A 20,611-nucleotide genomic window follows, 5' to 3' on the forward strand; every position below is an offset into this window, starting at 1 on the left:
ATTATTTAGATGTTGACTGCAGAACTTAGGCCAATATTTCAACATACAGTATACACTGTATGATAGATATGATCTCAGCAAGCTTGTAAAATAAATCATAAACACATGTTTTAATGTTTGTAATATATATTTCTAAATGAAATGTTAAATGTAGTTAAAAATTTACAAAACAATAGAAAATTAGGTACAACAAAAGATACACAAGTCCATTAATCACACTGACAGTACATATTTAGGCAGTTATTCATTCAATACATAAATTATACACAATAAAAAAACATAAATGTACATTTAGTATATATGGAGTGGGTTTTTATATCGTGTCTTTTACAATTCCTGACAAATTTAAAATTTAAAGAGCTTTTTTTATCCCATTGTGCTTTCTTAATCAATCACTCCCAGAGCTTTGCAAGATTATTTTTGTGTGGCTATTTTGTATGGTCCAATGTCCTATTGGACAGAAGTCATCCCACTGTTTACATCTCTGTCGTAATAGGTCATTGCACAGCTGTTGTAACTCATAGAGTGGTAACAAGAGGGTTCTGAGTCAGATAAAGTTTCAGACTATAAACCTGAAACTGTATTCAAGAAACTGTTGTTTTGATATAAAAGCTACAAGATCTTATGTAAGTTTATAATAAAACTTCAGAAACATCGCTCCATAAAATATTATCTAAACAAATGTGAAGTACATGTTCAATCCCTCAATAATCATTAGCATTTGCAAATCTCAAAGGCTCAAGCACTGACCAGAATAGTAATGGAATTATTTCAGAAAGGCACATCATAGTAATTCTACTTGTGGAATGCTTGCAAGTGAATGGAACAACACATTGTGAAGTCTGCAAGTCAGGATTATTATTTTAGCACAATCCAACAGATGCTTGATGCATCCTCAAACATTGTTGGAACTTGACCTTGGGTAATTTATATATAAAATCCTGAATTTGTCACTGGTGGCTTAATGTTCTTACCCAGTGTTCTATACAAAATTGACACTGGTTTGGCCGCATTGTACTATGAATCATCTTCCATATGTGAAAGAACTATCCACAAAGGTTCACAGTTTATTACATCCTTTCTGCCAATTAGTCCAAAAAGTATTGAAGCTTTTCTATTCACCTGTTTGCTCTCCACCGCTCCCCTTTCACAGTTCAGTTTTCTTTTTATTGCAGGCACACACATCATAAAGTCCAAAAGCTATTTTCTTACATAAAAATGTAATTCCCTGCAATGCACTATTTATTTTCATGTTATTGTCATCTTTTGGCAATATGCAACTATGAGTCCCCACTAAATATCATAAAAAGTGAAGCATCACAAAAAATGAAGTTTGACTTCAGTAAGACTACTTTTTACAGAGCACAAAATAACGATCTACATAGTGCTAATTTAAAAAAATATTTTGCATTTTAAAATATATCAAGTTATGCATGTTCATCTAATAGACTTGAGGGCAACAATTGAATATAAATTTCACGAATGCAACCCAAAATAAATTGTTGAAGGAATCACTTCTGGCAGACATTTTATTAACAACACTAACCATTCAGGATACCAGAAGTGATTGAAACTGATGCAGGTTAATCTTTTAAAAAATACTGTACAACTACATGAAGGCATATTTTAGCTATTCTGCCAGTTATTCTGTTTCTATATATTTGTTGAAAAATTTTTTGTCTCATTTTCCATAACTGGAAATGTTGTTATATCTTGTTTTTCATTCTCTAGGATTACTGGATTTTCATAAACCTCAAGTGTTTGTTTTTCTCCTCTATCACTACTTTTAACACCAGTCTTGCAACACTTACACTTTCCAAAGCACTGAGTGGAACAACATATCGTAGCATGCTGTACTATTCTGTCCCAAGGTTTCAGGGAATGCATCCAAATTGGAAGAAAGTCCCAGGTTTGTAGTGTCTTTGGCAAGAACCTTGGGCACTTTGTTTGCATAAGATTGATAACAATTATGATGATTATCATCATCAAGATAGGAATACCTACGCCAGCCAGTACCTGCCAACCAGCCATTGAGAGCCCAAGTATAATTAGAGGGATCAATAAAAAGCAAATGATCAAGTAGGCAACTGCAAACCACCTGTACATGGAAGTACAAGTTCCCAATGCTTTAGCTAGGCGAATTGGAATACGCATGAATGGTATAGGGTACCAAATTAGGATTCCAGAAATATTGAAAAAGAAGTGGCACAAGGCTATCTGTAAGGATACAAAACAAGAATATTAATGGACTAATGTGAGACATTAAAAATAAATCTGAACATTTATTTACCATTACAGCAATTAATGATTCTATTCTTTTTGGCTAGGTGGTCCATATAAGATAACACAGCTGTAGAATATTCAAAACCAAAGTCTAATAATGTAAAATGCTTCATTGTCTTTGACTTAACTGTGACTGCAATACTATGTCAATTTGTTAAACATTTAAGCAAACCACATGATTCATTGTGAGGTTCATGTGTTACTTATCATAACAGAAAAAGTTTGGCTTGAGTACTTGATGATATGAAATTGTCAAATCCTAAGGCACAAAAGAAGCCATTTGGGTTACTCTGCATGTTCCTTTTTTGAAGAGTTACTGTAAATGATCAATTCTACTTCCCTTCTCTTCCCAAGGTCCTTTTGAGATATTTAACCAATCCACTTTGGTGATTAGTAAAACTGTTTCTACACTGGATAGATCAGGTGAATCCTTAGAAGAGTATAAAGGCAGTAGGAGTATACTTAAGAGGGAAATCAGGAGGGAAAAAAAGGGGACATGAGATAGCTTTTGTAAATGGAGTTAAGGAGAATCCAAAGGGATTCTACAAATACATTAAGAACAAAAGGGTAACTAGGGAAGAATAGGGCCCCTCAAAGATCAGCAAGGTGGTCTTTATGTGAAGCTGCAGAAAATGGGGGAGAAACTAAACGAGCATTTTGCATCAGTATTGACTGTGGAAAAGGACATGGAAGATATAGGATGTAGGGAAATAGATAGTGACATCTTGAAAAATGTCCATATTATGGAGGAAGAAGTGCTGGATGTATCGAAATGCATAAAAGTGGATCAATCCCCAGGATCTGATCAGGTGTACCCTAGAACTATGTGGCAAGCTAGGGAAGTGATTGCTGGGCCTCTTACTGAAATATTTGTATCATCGATAGGCATAGATGAGGTGTAGGAAGACTGGAGGTTGACTAATGTGGTGCCACTCTTTAAGAAAGGTGATAAGGACAAGAACGATAGACCAGTGAGCCTGACGTCGGTGGTGGGCAAGTTGTTAGAGGGATTACTGAGAGAGAGAATGTACATCTATTTGGAAAGGCAAGGGCTAATTAGGGATAGTCAACATGGCTTTGTGCATGGGAAATCATGTCTCACAAACTTGATTGAGTTTATTGACAAAATAACAAAGTGGATTAATGAGGACATAGTGATAGATGTGATCTATATGGACTTCAGAAAGGCATTCAACAAGGTTCCCCATGGGAGACTGGTTGGCAAGGTTAGATCTCATGGAAGGAAGTGAGGACTGCAGATGCTGGAGTACCAGAGTTGTAAAATGTGGTGCTGGAAAAACACAGCAGGCCAGGCAGCATCTGAGGAGCAGGAGAATCGACGTTTCGGGCATAAGCCCTTCTTCAGGAATCAGGGCTTATGCTCGAAACCTCAATTCTCCTGCTCATCGGATGCTGCCTGGCCTGCTGTGTTTTTCCAGCACCACATTTTTCAACTCTAGATCTCATGGAATACAGGAAGAACTAGCCATTTGGATACAGAACTGGCTCAAAGCTAGAAGACAGAGGGTGGTGGTGGAGGGTTGTTTTTCAGACTGGAGGCCTGTGACCAGTGGTGTGCCACAAGGATCGGTGCTGGTTCCATCATTTATATAAATTATTTAGATGTGAGCATAAGAGGTACAGTTAGTAAGTTTGCGGATGACACCAAAATTGGAGGTGTAGTGGACAGCAAAGAGGGATTACAACGGGATCTTGATCAGATGGGGCAATGGGTGGAGAAGTGGCAGATGGAGTTTAATTCAGATAAATGCGAGGTGCTGCATTTTGAGAGGGCAAATCTTAGCAGGATTTATGCACTTAAAGGTAAGGTCTTAGGGAGTGTTGCTGAACAAGGAGACCTTGGAGTGCAGGTTCATAGCTCCTTGAAAGTGGAATCGCAGGTAGATAGGATGGTGAAGAAGGCATTTAGTATGCCTTCCTTCCTCGGTCAGAGTATTGAGTATAGGAGTTGGGAGGTCATGTTGCGGCTGTACAGGACATTGGTCAGGCCACTGTTGGAATATTGCGTGCAACTCTGGTCTCCTTCTTATTAGAAAGATATTGTGAAACTTGAAAAGGTTCAATAAAGATTTACATGGACATTGCCAGGGTTGGAGGATTTGAGCAATTGGGAGAGGCTGAACAGACTGGGCTGTTTTCCCTGGAGCGTCGGGGGCTGAGGGATGACCTTATAGAGGTTTACAAAATTATGAGGGGCATGGATAGGATAAATAGACAAAGTTTTTTCCCTGGGGTGGGAGAGTCCAGAACTAGAAGGCATAGGTTTAGAGTGAGAGAGGAAAGATATAAAAGAGACCTAAGGGTCAACTTTTTCACGCAGAGGGTGGTACGTGTATGGAATGAGCTGCCACAGGAAGTGGTGGAGGCTGGTACAATTGCAGCATTTAAAAGGCATATGGATGGGTATATGAATAGGAAGAGTTTGGAGGGATATGGGCTGGGTGTTGGCAGGTGGGACTAGATTGGGTTGGATATCTTGTTGGCATGGACGGGTTGGACCAAAGGGTCTGTTTCCATGCTGTACATCTCTATGACTCTACGACTGTCTCAGGTAGTATGCTCACCTCCATGGTTAATAAACAGTTAATCTCTAACCATCAAAACTCTTTCTTTTCTGTTTGTGGTTCTGATCTATGACTATAACAGGTGATCTCAGAAATCCTAACGTGGGGAGAAAATTAGCCAAGGTGATTATGTTTGATCATCATGCTTCCATGTTACCTGGGCAACATGAATGCAAGGGAGAACAGGGATGTTAGCTCTAAAAGTCCTTGCACCAAATTCACACATGAAAAAGTAAATACTTGAACAAGAAATTATTGTTCACCACTAGTTACCACATGTGGCAAAGGAAGAACAAAAAGGAAACTGGAGGCAAATAAATACTTCTACCTTTATAAAGTAGTAAAAATTGTTTAAAAAGTAAAAGACTTGGAAACAGAAGTCACATTAATTTGAGTGATAACATGCTTAACTCATTTTCAGAATGTGGCCTAGCTTTTAATACTAGCTACTTGTTGCCCTAAAAGATGGTGGTTAGCTGTCTTCTTTAACAGTTCAGTAGATTGCTTGGCTACTTCACAGAGCAGTTCAAAGTATAATATTCAAATTGCATACAGGCCAAACCAATTGAAGTGGCATGCTTCAGTTCTGAATGGATGTAGCTAGTTTTCTTCAGTCTCTTCTACTGATACCAGATCTTTTCTTCTTATTCAATTCTTCAGCTACCATGGTAGGATCTGAATTTATATTTGCTGGATTTTTAAGTGGATCTCTGCTTTACTGATCCAAAAACATAAATGCCACACTACTAGACTACATGTAAAATTGCAATTAAATTGTTTGATTTGTTTAGTTACTCACCTGCAGGGAGTTAGCTAAGGTTTCTCCTGGACTAGCAAGAGCAGCTATAATAGCTGTTGTAGTTGTACCAATATTGGAACCCAGTGTGAGGGGATAAACTCGCTCAATAGTTATTACACCAATTCCTGCCAAATAAACAAATACCTGAATAAATAATATTTGTGCTGCAACTTACAATATGTTCACACAAAAAAGAAATTTCCCATACTTACCAACTAATGGAGTAAGAGCTGAAGTAAAAATGGAACTGCTCTGAACAATAAAAGTCATTCCAGCTCCCACTGCAAGGGCTATATAGCCAGTTAACCAACCAAATGGAAATTTGAAATCTGAAAAAAATTATATCACAAATTATTGATATTGTTATGTATACAATGGACAACGACACTGAATTCTAGAACAAATATTTATATGTTTAAATGTCTGATTTACAAAACAAAACTGTATATATTGTTATGAAGCAAGTTCCCTATGAATTAGTAATTGTCCTTGTTCATAACATATATTTTATTACCAAATATAAGAAAAATATATTTCAATCACTGGAGTAATAGCTGATCAATATTGAAGTTTTTCTATTCATTACACATTTTCTTATAATGAATGGTAAAAAGCATTGTGCAATGAAACCATGAAAATGTTTTGATCCAGATTATTAAATATAATTTATAACTTACACATTAAAGAAGGAACAGATTTATCTAAATGATTGCAGATTTCCAACTGCTAGATAGGGAGATATTAGTTAAGTCATTAGAGCCTCTGTTTATCTGACAATAGTGCATATTGATTGTGTAAGCATGCTTCCCTAAATATAATCTAATAATTTTTTTAAAATCACCAAAACAACTAGGGTAATTTTCAGCCACGTTGTCTGAGCTGTAAAATGATGACTTTTAGCTGTCATTAACTAATGTATTCTCCATGGCAACATTCTTTCATTCAGGGTTCACTTTCAAAATATCATGATAAGAAGCATGGAATGATTATAGATCTTCCATGCATTAACACTGTGGAATTTGTTTCTTCTTCCTACATGCTGATAAGAGGATAACAAAAGTTGGAAAGGTATCTTTTACCAAAATCTCCACAAGAATGAAATGTGTATGAATTGTATTCACTATCTCAATGTATCTCACAGTGAAAAAAGTAGCAAATTACTTTAATTTAGCTTGCTGTAAACTGCAAAGGTCAGCAAATGAGGAAGGAGCATTCATTAACATTAATTTATCCTGAACTACACCTTTCAGATTTGTGATCTGAAATGAGTCTTTACACTTACCAGTATTAATAACTTTTTTAATAACTGCAGCAACTTGTCCTTTTAACATGGAGTTCAGAAGTTTAACAATAAGTATCAAACAGGTACACAGGGCAATCAAAGAGGCTGCAAGAAGGATTAGACCAACCCCTAAATCTGATAAGGTTGTATTCACAAATAGATGATGACCTAAGAAAAAAATAACTGTAATCATTATGTGTAATGCCTGAATTAATCTATTACAATTTTACAGATATCTTATGTTCCCATATGGCTTAATGTCCAGAAATAGCAATCTGTATGACTGAATTCCATAATCCTATGAATGAATTCCATAATTTGATACTGCAATAATTATCTGACATGCTGCAATAATTTGCTTCCATATAGTGCCTTAACATAGCACAATGTCCCAAAATGCTTCAGCTCTGAAATCAAATGAAACATGAGGCATCTGACATTAGTATATGGGCTGAAATTTGATATTGCGGGTCTTGACTACCATTTGGAGAATCAGTAGGAAATCTACATTGTTTGTGTGAGGGAAGCCTGACCAAACTAAGTGCCTCTCAGGCAGTATATATCAGTCTCACCGGTTCGAGTCAGAGGCTAGGGCAGGGGAGCAGCTTTCAGTGACAGGCCTTTCCAGATATTTAGACCTCAAAACCCCCACAATGAGGAATTCCCCAGTAGACTGCTGAGCAACCTTTGAGAAGCCTGGGAAAACTGTGCATTTTCTACTTAATCCATGATCCTACATTTAATAAAGTGCGGTATAATTAGTATCAATGGTTCATTAATGAGCCTCACTGACATCCCACAATGAGTGGGCATCTCTCAAATAGCCTCCTTTCTACCTCCAACTTAACTGCTGGTGGATTTCTCTATTGCCAGGAGACAGACGCATGGCCTATCCTGCAATTCAGTACGATTTCTGACATGACAAGCTGGGTTTGACACCACCCGCAGTATTTCCCTTTAGCCCAGTGGTCCTCAACTGTATTTTACACTTATTCAGTCTTTGTTATAAGCTCAACACTTCTGAGACATTTAACTTTCAAATGAGCAATCAGCATTCAATTGGTTAAATGGCTATGGTACATGATTTCTTAAATAAAAGCATCTGATTATTGACTTACATTTTTCAAGGTTTATTGTTTCTGATACATTTTTCAGAGTCCAAGTGTGGTTGTTATCACTCCAGCAAAATTCAGGTGACGTGCAGTTGTATTCACTGGAAACAGTTACATTTTTCTCTACCTGCAAGACAAAAGAACTATTACGCAAAATCAGTAATGTTCTTTACAGCCTGATATCATCTGAAACTGAACACAACATTTCAGCATTAACAAATGTCCTACAGTGTTATTTTGTCATTAAATTAACAATTGTATTCTGCTAATTCAATTCCGTTCCATGTGTGCTTTGCCCAAAGGTGCAGGTGCAGAACATTCTGAGTTTTTTTTCCAGCTTTTGTCACTTGTGGTTTATCACTGCCTTCTACAATCAAGGGCAAGGTGTTTGGAATAGAAATGCAGCACTGGACCAATGTGGCTTCTGGCTTGCTATTGTCATGTGACATTACCATAACACACTGATTGGATGTAATCATCTTGCAGTCAGTTTTCAAAAAGATGTAGGACACAGGCCAAACTGTTGATCTGCCAGCTCAATAATATGGTGTCAGAGTGCAGCTGAGGCTGCATGTTTTCAGGCTGTAAAAGCTCTGAAAGCTGCTACCAAAAATCATTGAAAAGGAGCAAGGAAGCAAGTCACAACTACAATACTGAGTAACACATGACGATGGCATGTGTTTTCTCTCTGAGCACTGATTGAAACAGAAGGTGACACAAAATGCAGCTTGCAGTTTTTCTATATACAATGGTGATAGATGTATTTAATAAGCCATACTCTTTGCACTGTTGAGAAAGACAGTTTCAAAACATTTCCACTGTAAATCTCTCTGAGGAACAAAACAATATTTCAGAAATTTTGACAGCTTTGAAGGCACATTCTGAACTCTAGTAGATGGAACATATTAAAAGGTACATATTCAACATTAGGGCCCAAGATGAAAAAGATTCATTTCAACAATAGATCACCTTCATGAACACAGTTCACAGAATTCTATGAATTTGCACAACTAAAACACAATCTAATTAAAGAATTTTATTAGGTATAAGAGATTTTGCAGGCGAACACATCTTCTCAGAGAGGGGAAATTTACTCTCAGGAAAGCAACCGACATGAACTAATGCTAACATTGTAAATCAGCAGCTACAGCATATTCATGGCAAACAGACTCGGCTTTGAATTGTCCTAATAGCCATTCCATACTCAAAGGGCAGAATAATAATGGATAAAGGGCTGTCTTCCAATATTGTGCAATACTATACACAAAGGAAGGGAAAGATTGTCTAAAGTAGGGAAATCAGCAATAAGTCAAATAATTTTCCATATAAGTGTATGGATAGGAGGCAGTACAAGGAGCTCCTGATGGGTGTTCGAGAGATGTCAGCCTAAGATTCTAATGGAGCACTCTACATCATGTACCAGATTTGTTCAATCAGGTTAATCCCTGATAAAGGGCTTACACCTGAAACGTCAATTCTCCTGCCCCTCAGATGCTGCCTGACCAGCTGTGCTTTTCCAGCACCACACTCCAACTCACTCAAGTTAATAGAAGATTGTAGATGGTGAACAATCAAACCTACTCCACACTCCACTCAGAATTTGTCAGAACAGGCAGAAAGTCAAGAACAGATTCTGTTTCCATATTCCTCCACCATATTAAAATTTTACAAATTCTTGGCCAGAGTAACCATAGCTGCAACCTCTTTATAGTTGATCTATGATCTGCTGCACCACTTGACCAGCTTTCTTCAATAATATTGTTGCCAGTTTTATGGATTATGCTTGTAGAAATAGTCTCTAAATGTACAAAACTAAACCGATTTGACAAGATTTTTATCACTGCTATATTAATTATACTCTGCATTAGTTTACTGACATTTGTTATTCACTTACCATTTGAGTTACTGTTTTACACCATTCCTTAATAAGGCTTTTGTTGGCTGCTGCTGGATCTCCCATTGCTATATCATTTATCACAGATTTATCCAGCTGAAATTAAATAATTTTAATACATAATCAAGAAAAAAGCAATTCATGAATTTTGATTAAATATCCCTGCAGAATTCAAATAATGTCTAAAATCCATTTTTGGCATAACAGCATCATTAGCAATATTAATAGTTATTGGCTGTGAAGGATGGTCCTTGCAACTGAATGTCTTGCTGGGGCAGTTGAGTCAATCGCATTGGTGTGGTTCTAGTGTCACATATGGACCAGATTGGTTAAGACTTCCAGGTTTCCTTGCTTAAAGCACATTAAAAAACCAAAAGTTTCATGGTAACCAATACTGATATCAGTTTTTTTGATATCCATGTGATTAAAATTGAAAATATATTCTCGAACTGTCATAGAGGATTTGATATCATATGTAACTACAACAACAGCAATGGAATCTTTAAATATTGTAAAATATTCCACAGGCTTAGAAAAGGAAGTGCAGAGCTCTGCTTCATGATCATGACCATTTCCATTATTGTTGCCACGATTCACATTGTATAGAATCATTGAATGAAATCAGCATAAAAGGATATCAAACCATCTGTCTAATCTGTTTTGGCTTTTTGTGAGAGCAACTCACTTGTCTACTTCTCCATCCTATTCCCCACAGCTATGTTAGCTTTTATTTTTGAAATAACTAACTAGTTCTTGAGAAAAATCACAACTTGATCTGCCTCCATCATACTCCAGACCCAAAGGATTTATTGTATTTTTTTCATTTACATATCTGAAATTGTGCTCTGTATATCAAGTTCAGATAATTGATAAATATCATAGGAGTTCAAAGACTGACAACTTAGGTAGCTGATTATAAATGTTCCTTCAATCCAAAAATAACTGTTTCTTACCTGTTGTTCTGCCAATGTTGTATCCATGCTGTTACTGTCCCTTTTATTTCATGAACTGTAACTTTGCTGCAAGCCTATTCTGTGATATTTTATTAAATCCCATTTGGAAGTCCAAGTACATTAGATCAACCACATTGCCCTAATCCACAATCTGTTATTTAAAAATCTCATGAAACTTTGTTATACTCAGTTTACTCTTACAAATCCCTGCTCACTTTCATCAATTGATCTACATTTGCAAAGTAATTGTTAATTGCATATCAAAATATAATTTCTAAAAGCCTGTTCATCACCGATTGAGGTGTAGCAGTTTGGATTATCTTTTTATTAGCCAGTGTTTAACTTTTGCAATTCTCCAGTACAGTGACTACAACTTTATATCAAGGGAGGATTAGAATATTTTGGCATGTGTCTTTCTATCCTTACTTTCCGAACTATCTTGGGATGCATTTCATCTTGTCCTGATGAGTTACCAATTTATATATAGCCATACTATCCAATATATTCTTTTTATCCATTGCTAGCCCATCAATTATCTTGAAATATTACCCCATTCCTTTGCACCATAACTTGGGCAGCATCTCATTCCTTGGCAAAGAAAGATACAAGCAACTCCTTCATTACCTCAGCCATGCCTACTGCCTTTCAGACTAAAACCATTTTAGGCCAATAATCACCTGTATTCTGCCTTCAACCATCCTTTTACATTTTATATTCCACTTTTAGATTTCCTTTTATGTTAGCTGCCAGGCACTTGTCTATTTGTTTCACTTCTCCTCTGAACTTTCAAGATTGAACCTGCTTCTCAATTGTATTATCCACCTGACATTTGTCAAATGCACCATTTTTTGCTTCATCTTAGAGTGTATCTCTTTCATCATCTGTGGACCTCTAGATTTCTTAGCTTTATCTTTCCTCCTCATGCAAATGTACCAACATTGTCTCTTAGTCAGACCTCACCTAAAAGCTTATTTTTCTCAGGTTATTGCTCTTCTAATTATCTGTGCACCTTCATTTTCCTCTCCAATGATACCTCCTGGTTCTCATACCATAGTTTTCTTTTCATCTAAAGATTGCAATTAAAAAGTACACCAAAGAAAAATTCTTGAATGGCATGATTGAAATTTCATTTTTTACCTTGGAGGTTGACATGTAAAGGTCTCACAGAGATTTTGATAGAGAGATTAATCAATCACTTTAATTGCATGACACTGTGATCTTTTGCTATAAATTCTATGTCTTATGATTCTGCCTCGCTAGTCACTTGATGATGGAGTAGCGCTCTGAACGCTAGTGATTCCAAATAAACCTGTTGGACTATAACCTGGCATTGTGTGATTTTTAAACAGAAAAGAAGAATCATTTCCTCCCCAGATAAAATATGCTTTTACACAAAAAAATCTTTTTACAGGGCCTCCTGTGTTTCCACTAAGAGCATTTGTCCTGCACATTTGAATCATCAACTTTTGAGCAGAACCATTCATAGAAACACAAAGATTAAGGATTTTACTGATTTCACAATTCACTTGAATACCTTAATGAATACCTTGTGATGTCAAACACAACTTAGTAATTAATCATATCATTATATAAATCAGTATACTGTAAAACTAATACAATTCTTGTCACATTATGTTTCTTCAATATTGTACTGCAATCTCAGGCTAGCTATTGCCTGTTGCTGGAATGGGGCCTGAACACATTGCCTTTTGACTCACAGTAATGCTACCCTGAGCCATAAAGTGATTTAAATTATTTTCACTTAATATAAGATATAGTAATTCATTCCTCAATAATTCATGGAATATTTTTACTTCAGCTAATTGATATATCAATATGCTTAATTAAGTTCAATTGCACAATAGTCTGTGAAGTTTTTTTACTGCTGCTTCTTATTGGAAGCTTTAGAAACTCAATATAAAAGTGTAAGTATCTAAAATATCATCTTTGAAAGTTAAATGTTTAAATGTTTAAACATTAAATGTTTGATGAACCATTTCTGACTGACGTCTTCTTCAACAATTGGATATGACCTGCTAATGACTAGAGTTGTGAAAGAAATCAGCAAGAAGGATGCTGCTGGCCTTTTCACCTCCAGTTCTATTCATTGCATCTCAAAACAGATACTGGTGGTCTTGCACTGGGACTTGCTCAGTCTCATAATTCTTAGATACATCCTGGCTATCAGGCTAGATAATCTTTAAACTTTTCCAGACAGAATCTTTGGGCCTTGATTCTTTCGGGCCTTGATTCTTTCTGGCTATGGTTCTCCAGCAGCATCAAGTATGTCCTTCAATTTTGCCAGCCAGAAACATAGCTGCAGAAATGACAGTCAATAGTTGCCCTTCAGTTTTTGCTCACTGTTCCACTGCAAAGTGTGATAGAGTACCATTGGACAGATTGAGGGTTTGACAAGCTTTGATCACTCTGGACACATGTCATCGGTGAGGCAGTAGCTGTAATTATTATTTGGATGGGTTTGGTTAATGGTTTAATAATGATTCCATCCGCATTATGTTGCAATAGCTTACCTGTATAATAAGTTTAGTGAAGTCATCAGTAATGACTTTTAACATATCTGGAGCATCCTCACCACTCTTGAGATCAAATGATTCGACAATGACTCGAGAGAGATGGTACAAATAGCCAGAGGCTGCTTCAATTGGTAGGAGGACAAGAACTGAGAGCCAATTAAAGAAATCATGCACAGTTGCGCCTGCAAAAGCTCTATGAAGAAAATAAAATGGTTACTATATATTCATAATTCCAATTCTATATAAAAACAGTATGCTCATAACACCCATGCCTTTTACATACAATTTGCCAGCAAATCCTGACAATCAAGTCAAGCTTAAGTAAATCAGTGTATTAATCATTTAAAATTCTTATTAGTTTGCCCAACTTCAATTGTAAAATGAGTCTGGCAGTTTGGAAATTACTATTTTCAGACCTATTTTCTCAATGATTACTAAATGATGAATAAGTATATTATTCATCTTTTAGTAGCTGCAGTTTGGAGTGTTGTGGAACAGAGGGACCTAGGAGTACAAGTACATATTTTGTTGAAAGCGGCATCACAAGTAGAACAGGTGGTGAAGAAGGCATTTAGTATTCTGGCCTTCATCGGTCAAGGCATTGAGAATAGGAGTTGGGACATTATGTTACAGTCGTAGAAGTCATCGATGAGGCCATAATTGGAGTACTGTGTACAGTTTTGGTCACCCTATTATAGGAAAGACATAGTTAAATTGAAAAGACTGCAAACAAGATTTACGTGAATGTTACCAGGACTAGTAGGCTGGAATTATAGGAAGGTTGGCCAGGATAGGACTTTATTCCTTAGAACATAGGAAAATGAGGGGTGACCTTATTGAGGTATATAAAATCACAAGGGGCATAGAAAGGATGAATACATATAGTCTTTTTCCCAAGGATAGGAAATTGAAAACTAGATGGCATAGGTTTAAGGTGAGAGGGGAAAGATTTAAAAAGGACCCAAGGGGCAACTTCTTCATGCAGGGAATATGGAAAAAGCTGTCAGAGAAAGTGGTTAAGGCAGGTATAATAGCAATTTTTTTTAAAATTTGGATAGTTACATGGATGGGAAGAGTTTACAGGGGCATGGACCAAATGCAGGCAATTGGAACTAAATGAGTAGGCACCACAGTCAACATGGACCAGTTTGAGCTGAATGGCCTGTTTCCATGCTGGGCTACTCTATGACTCTAAATGGAAATATTAATTGATGTGTTATGAAATGAATTTTTCTCCCCTCTGAGATCTAAAAACTTGGCAATAATACCAAAAGAAGGAATATCATCAACTCAAAATGTTACCAGTTTATCTCCACAAATGCTGCCTGACCTGCTATAGTTTCATTTTTCAGAATTCAGACATCTGCAGTATTTGGCTTTGTGTTAGCTATAACCTCCTGGCTTTTATTCTCCTTGTCTCCAAGTATAAAGCCAAATATTCTCTACCTCTTCTTAACTGCCTTGACAACTTGTACTACTTTCCGAATCTTGGTGAAGCTAAAGCATAGATCTCCCTCATCTTGAATAACCTTTAAAGGTAAACTATTTGGTTTGTTTCACACAATCACAGAATTGTTATAGCGCAGGAGGAGGCCATCCAACCCATTGTGTGTACAACGGTTCTATTCCCTAAAGCTAATTGCCTGCTCTTTCTCCATTTCCTTGCACACCATTTCTATCCAAATAATCATCCAATGCCCTCATGAATGCCTCAATTGAACCTGCCTTCACCATATTTCCAGGCAGTGATGTCATATCCTAACTACTCACTGTATGAAAAAAGCTTTTTCATCACATCACCCTTGCTTCCTTTGCACATTATTTTAAATATATGCCCTCTGTTTTTCCTTTCACGAGCCAGAACCTTGCCTACTAGGTCCAGCACGCACATGCTTTTGAAAACCTCTACCAAATCTCCTTCAGCCTCCTCTCCAAGGAGAAAAGCCACTTCTGCAATCTCTCCTCCGAACTGAAGTTTCTCAGTTCTGCCTTGCCTTATTCTTCCTATCAACATGAATGACTTCATATTTCTAAACTTCAACCATGCTTTGAATATATCCTACAATTAAAGTCACTGGAATAATTCCCCTCACCCCCCCAAACAAAAACAGTTATATATTTCAATCACTAGTTTAATGTCAGACATATTTAACTCTTGCACTCTTACCCTTCTGCCCTACAAGTCTGCTTTGCGCAGCCAATGTCGGTTGTGGATTTTTACATCTGTAAAAGGAAGTTCAAAAGGGGAAACTGTTGGCGTGAGAACGCACCTTCTGAATTCAGTCCGGTCTCCGGATTGCATCAAAGCCACGATGGTGTTGGTGACTGAGGTGCCGATGTTCGTTCCCATGATCACGGGGATGGCGGATCGCACCCCCATCACTGTGAAACAACAGAGCGGGCCACTGAGTAAGACCAGGGACGGAGGTGCACGACAGGCAAAATTTAAAATAAAACTCAAATCATTGCAAAACGTCGCAAAGACCAAGCGCGACTCTACTTACAGCCAGAGGACACCATGCTGACCACGATGGAGGAGGAGGTGCTGGAACTTTGCACCAGAACCGTGACCAAGATCCCGATCACCAGACCGGCCACCGGGTTTGCCAGGACCACGTTATCCTTGAAGATATCCCCGGCAGCTTTACCTGTGGGGCAGTAGAGCGGGGAGGGAGATGGTGATGAGTAAGACACCAGCTACACCCGGAATGGAACGTAGTGCGCGCCGGCTCGCGGCCCTGTGCCCCGCGCGCCCAGGTCTCACCTCCCACAAGCTGGAAAGCCGAGCTCAGGATGTCCAATGAGCACACAAACACATAGAGGAAGCCAAGAAGTAACGCCAGTTTCAGCACCGCCGTCAGCACACGGACAACCTTCTGCGCGGCACTCAGCTCTGCCAGAAAGAATCATTATTATTCTGTGTTCTTATAATTATATAAACTCAATTGTGAGGAGGCGGTGCTTCCGCCAAGGAATGAAAGGAGCCAAAGGCTTGTTTGTCCCTTGGATGGGGTGGGGGGTGGGGAGAGGAGGAGAGTGGGACGAGGGGGCTACCTGACCACTTGACACCAGCGACCTCGAGTTTGGACACTGCCCAGGGATCCTCCGGTTCGTTCCCTACCAGGGCGATGGTCGACGAAGCGGGAAGCAAGCCCGGTTTCTCATTGGTTCCTGAAATGTGGAAACGATGCGGAGAGCGATTGAGAGGGAATCAGACCCAGAGTGAAACTGAGCGCAAAGATCAGCTCTAAAGTGCTTCACTGGCTGTCCGGCCCAAAAGGGAAACACCTGAATATGACTTACCGCTCACCGCTGGCTTGGCGTTAGTCTCGAGTTCGCTAGTTCCAGGACTGCCCTGGGAGCCGTCCAATTCCGGCCGAGGAGCCATGGTCTGCAAGGAGCAGTATTCAAATATTTAATTAATATTTCAATACCGATTACTTCTACACCTGTCAATAGGTGAGAATATAACCAAAGGAAACATTCCCCTTTCCCCATCACCTGGCCATCTCCCAACCCGGGTCTGGCGTTCAGCCGCATATCAGCGATGTCAATTTTGTCCCCCCAACGTCAGGACCAAGACGAAATTATTCGACTGGGGGAGGGGGAGGGAACTACAAACAGAAAGCAAATAATACTCTTTAACCCAGGATGAACTCGATGTTGCTATTAAATTTCACTGATATGAAGACAAATAGGATGCAAAGTGAACACCAAAATAAGTGAGAGGCAACATCCTAAGTATTTTAAACAAATGTTGAATGTTATTTGTAAGAATAGATAATACAGTTATTGAATCGTTGACTTTTCTGCTCACCAGACGCTAGCTGCTAAAAGACTGATGGAGAATGCTGTAATACTGAGTCTTTATTCACATCCCATACCACTTGGGTTATATACATCATGACAGAGGCCGAAGTCTACTCTTAGTAAGTTAAATGACGAAGAATCACGTGCTAGACCACAATGTTTCTGCCTGCCAAATGATCTTAGTGATCATTGTAATATTTAACTACTGTATAACAGAAATCCATAAAATAATTATATCACTCCTTTCAGGTAAAGGAATGAAACGTAACTTTTCAAAAAAAGTATTGATTTATTTTCAATCCCATGGTTAGTCGCATGGTTTGTCCTTGTACTAAATGTATAATGCCCCACATGTTGGCTCTGTTTCAACATTTTACTTGCAATGCCTGTGATTGGATTATCTGGACAAATAGAAAATTGAAGAGCTGAGAATGTTTATTTTGTCCCACCATCCAAATGGTCCCATTACAGACAGGCAAAATAAACAATCTGAATCAGTCTCCTACCCTAGTGGATTGATCACATTCAATGGGTGTTTTGGTGAGCACCAGAACTATTTAAAACAATTAACAAATATTTGAATAAGGGTCACATATGTTGCAGGATCGTTTGGTGATTATCGGGTGCTCAATCACTGGAGTTGCCAGATGATAAATAATCCTAGCATCTTTGATGCCAACAAGCAATGTGAACCTTTCACCAGAGCTATTGAAAGCACTTATGTGATTGTTACAGGTTTATCACTTCAGGCTATCTTCTGGACATTTCTTGCAATGTTATCTGGAAACATTACTTTGGCTACTAAGAAGAAAATTATTCTGGTGTTCCATCATTTTTCTTTAATTTCTAAAGAGTGCATCCACATATAATAAAGTAGCACTGCCCTCGGGCATTCGAGGGTAAGGTTGAGCAAAACAAAGAGTGACTGTGACAATGAGGTCACAACATGCAGGAGGCTATACAAGTATTCAATGAGTATTTATTCTGCATGAACCTTTTAGAAGAACAGTGGGAAAGGTACCTTTGCTTCATAAAGGAGAATGTTACTAAGTAATCTTGTCTTGTAATTTCAACATGATCATTACAACTGAGCATGGATCTCATGAATATATGAGGCTTAGAACAATAATCCAATAAAATATTAGCTCAATGGCATTATAGCAGTTTGAAAATTTAAGTGTATTAAAAAATAAATCTTGGTATAAAGGTTGTTTTAACAAGAGCAGCCCAATAAGCTATTGGATTGCCATGAACGCTTTACTGAATTACTGCAAAAGAAAGCTGCTGGCTTTGCTCAGTTCAGTCTATCCATGCCAATGTGAACAATACTTAATTGTTCCTGAAGTCACTCAGGAAACCATTCAGTTAGATTGGAGCACAGAGGGAGCCTGGGATGAACATCAATATCTCATCCCAAGAATTAATTAAAAATATCAAAAGAGGTTTTGAAAAAAATGAATTGGCAAGTCCTGAATATTACCTCTATCACTTCCATGTATGATTAATTCTGTGTGAGATCCATTTATATATATATATATATATATATAATCGTAATAGATTATTTTATGAACCAATGGCTATTTAACTAACTAAAGAAAGCAAAAGTTATCTTATTTGAACAAGAAAGTAAGCCAAATTTTAACTGGTCAACTTGTTTCTAAAAGTTATAAATATATATATTTTCAGTGATGATGTCAGTTGTGTTATGAATGTAATGGAGTCCCACATCATAAGAAGGTCTATTTTTGCAATACAGAGTTAATTTTAATCTTTGAATGCAGTTGTTTGAGGTGAAACATACTACATAGCTGAGATAAATTTGAGTCCCGCTCTAGGTAAGAACATTGCATAATTTTGCTACAGAAAACACCTGTCTCCATTATGTATGTTATTATTGAAATTGAGAAATAATAAAACAAAGGAGAAAAATTTTCCCTCTGAATTGTTTTCTTTCTCCTATATTGAATTTAATTTATTCCATGGAATATTGAATAACATCCCAAATAAAAGGAATTTTATGATTTAGAAAAACCATTAAGATTTGACAGTTAATACACCTCACAATAATTTCAAGCTATAGATTTTAGTTAATTGTTGCATCATATTAAAAATATCTAATTTCCTGGTAGAGACTGTCACTATTCATCAAGAATAAACTATGAATTTGACATTAATCTTTTTTTTTGTCGTCTCCTCTAGGATTAAGCATCTTGGTTCAAGATGAGCTATCAGCTGAAGCTTTGTAACCTTACACAGTCCAATGATAAGTTTGAGGTATAAGATGCGGGAATGATGATTTACTTATTATATGTAGCTGGTCAAAATGAATGACTGAATCAGTAAATGGTAATAACAATAAAACAAAGGTGGAAGATAAAACAACTTTGGAGAACAATAAAACCTCAAGGTTTCTATGCCTTGTTAGACATGCCTTGCAGAAGACACTTTCCTTTATATTTTCCAAATGCAAACATATTACAAGAAGTGGTACAGGAATAATTAACTTTTCCTACAGCTTTCTTGACATCAATTTATTTGGATTCTAGGAGAGACTTCTAAAAGAAAAGTTTAACTTCAACAACAACACTGTGAATTTTTTTATATTCTGATCTCTGGTTTTTTGATCATCGATTTTTCTGAACCATCTCCTTTTCTGCCATTATCCTTTCTTGCTGTTATATCCTTTGTTCTGTTTCATACCATTTCCATGACTTCCTTAAGTTTTGTTTTCTTTTTGGCTTTAGGCTAGTTCGATAAATGTTCTTTTTGTTATGGTGTTTTGGGTACAAAGTGTATGAACTGGAAGCAAGATATACTATGTCAGAATAATCTAGATCGCAAAGGATTTGTGTGAATATAAAATAGCCTCCTAGCCCTCACATCTCCTAAAGAGGTTTTTATTCAACATTTGTGCTGGCAGGTGGGACTAGATTGGGTTGTGATATCTGGTCGGCATGGACGGGTTGGACCGAAGGGTCTGTTTCCGAAGGGTCTGTTTCCATGCTGTACATCTCTATGACTCTATTTTAGAAAATGCAGCTGGAGAAACATCAAGTTAAAATTACAAGAGGGTAGGAGCGAGTAGATGTAGTTAGATGTCAAGCAGGATAACTGATTAAATATATTTCTGAAGTTTTGATTGCATTATCAGAAGCATTTACAGAACTTTCTCACAAAATATTAAATTGGTTATATTTGAGTTGAATGCACCAAATCTTGAATGAAATGGTTTGATAGGCAGAGTGGTCTTTATTTTCATTCTGTACTTTCTTACAATCTTTCCCTTCTGGTCTTCAGGTCAATCTTCTCTCACTGATGAGTTTGAATTATGAAAAAAAAATGTTCCAGTAGAACTGATA

The 20,611-nt window shown here is 37.3% G+C and overlaps 1 protein-coding gene across 1 annotated transcript; it reads right to left on the reverse strand.

The window, feature by feature from the left end:
- Positions 1-213: 213 nt before the first annotated feature.
- LOC122551564 (sodium-dependent phosphate transport protein 2B-like) lies at positions 214-18,757 on the reverse strand. The gene is made up of 13 exons (XM_043693643.1): positions 16,944-18,757; positions 16,746-16,833; positions 16,497-16,613; positions 16,207-16,335; positions 15,947-16,090; positions 15,713-15,824; positions 13,440-13,635; positions 9,956-10,051; positions 8,068-8,188; positions 6,950-7,117; positions 5,880-5,996; positions 5,668-5,792; positions 214-2,217 (listed from the first exon to the last, which is right to left on the reverse strand). The coding sequence occupies exons 1-13, from the start codon at positions 16,980-16,982 to the stop codon at positions 1,654-1,656; spliced, it is 2,016 nt and encodes a 671-aa protein (XP_043549578.1). The 5' UTR covers positions 16,983-18,757; the 3' UTR covers positions 214-1,653.
- Positions 18,758-20,611: the final 1,854 nt, after the last annotated feature.

The sequence above is a fragment of the Chiloscyllium plagiosum genome, chromosome 1 (assembly GCF_004010195.1).
Source record: "Chiloscyllium plagiosum isolate BGI_BamShark_2017 chromosome 1, ASM401019v2, whole genome shotgun sequence".
Lineage (NCBI taxonomy): Eukaryota > Metazoa > Chordata > Chondrichthyes > Orectolobiformes > Hemiscylliidae > Chiloscyllium > Chiloscyllium plagiosum.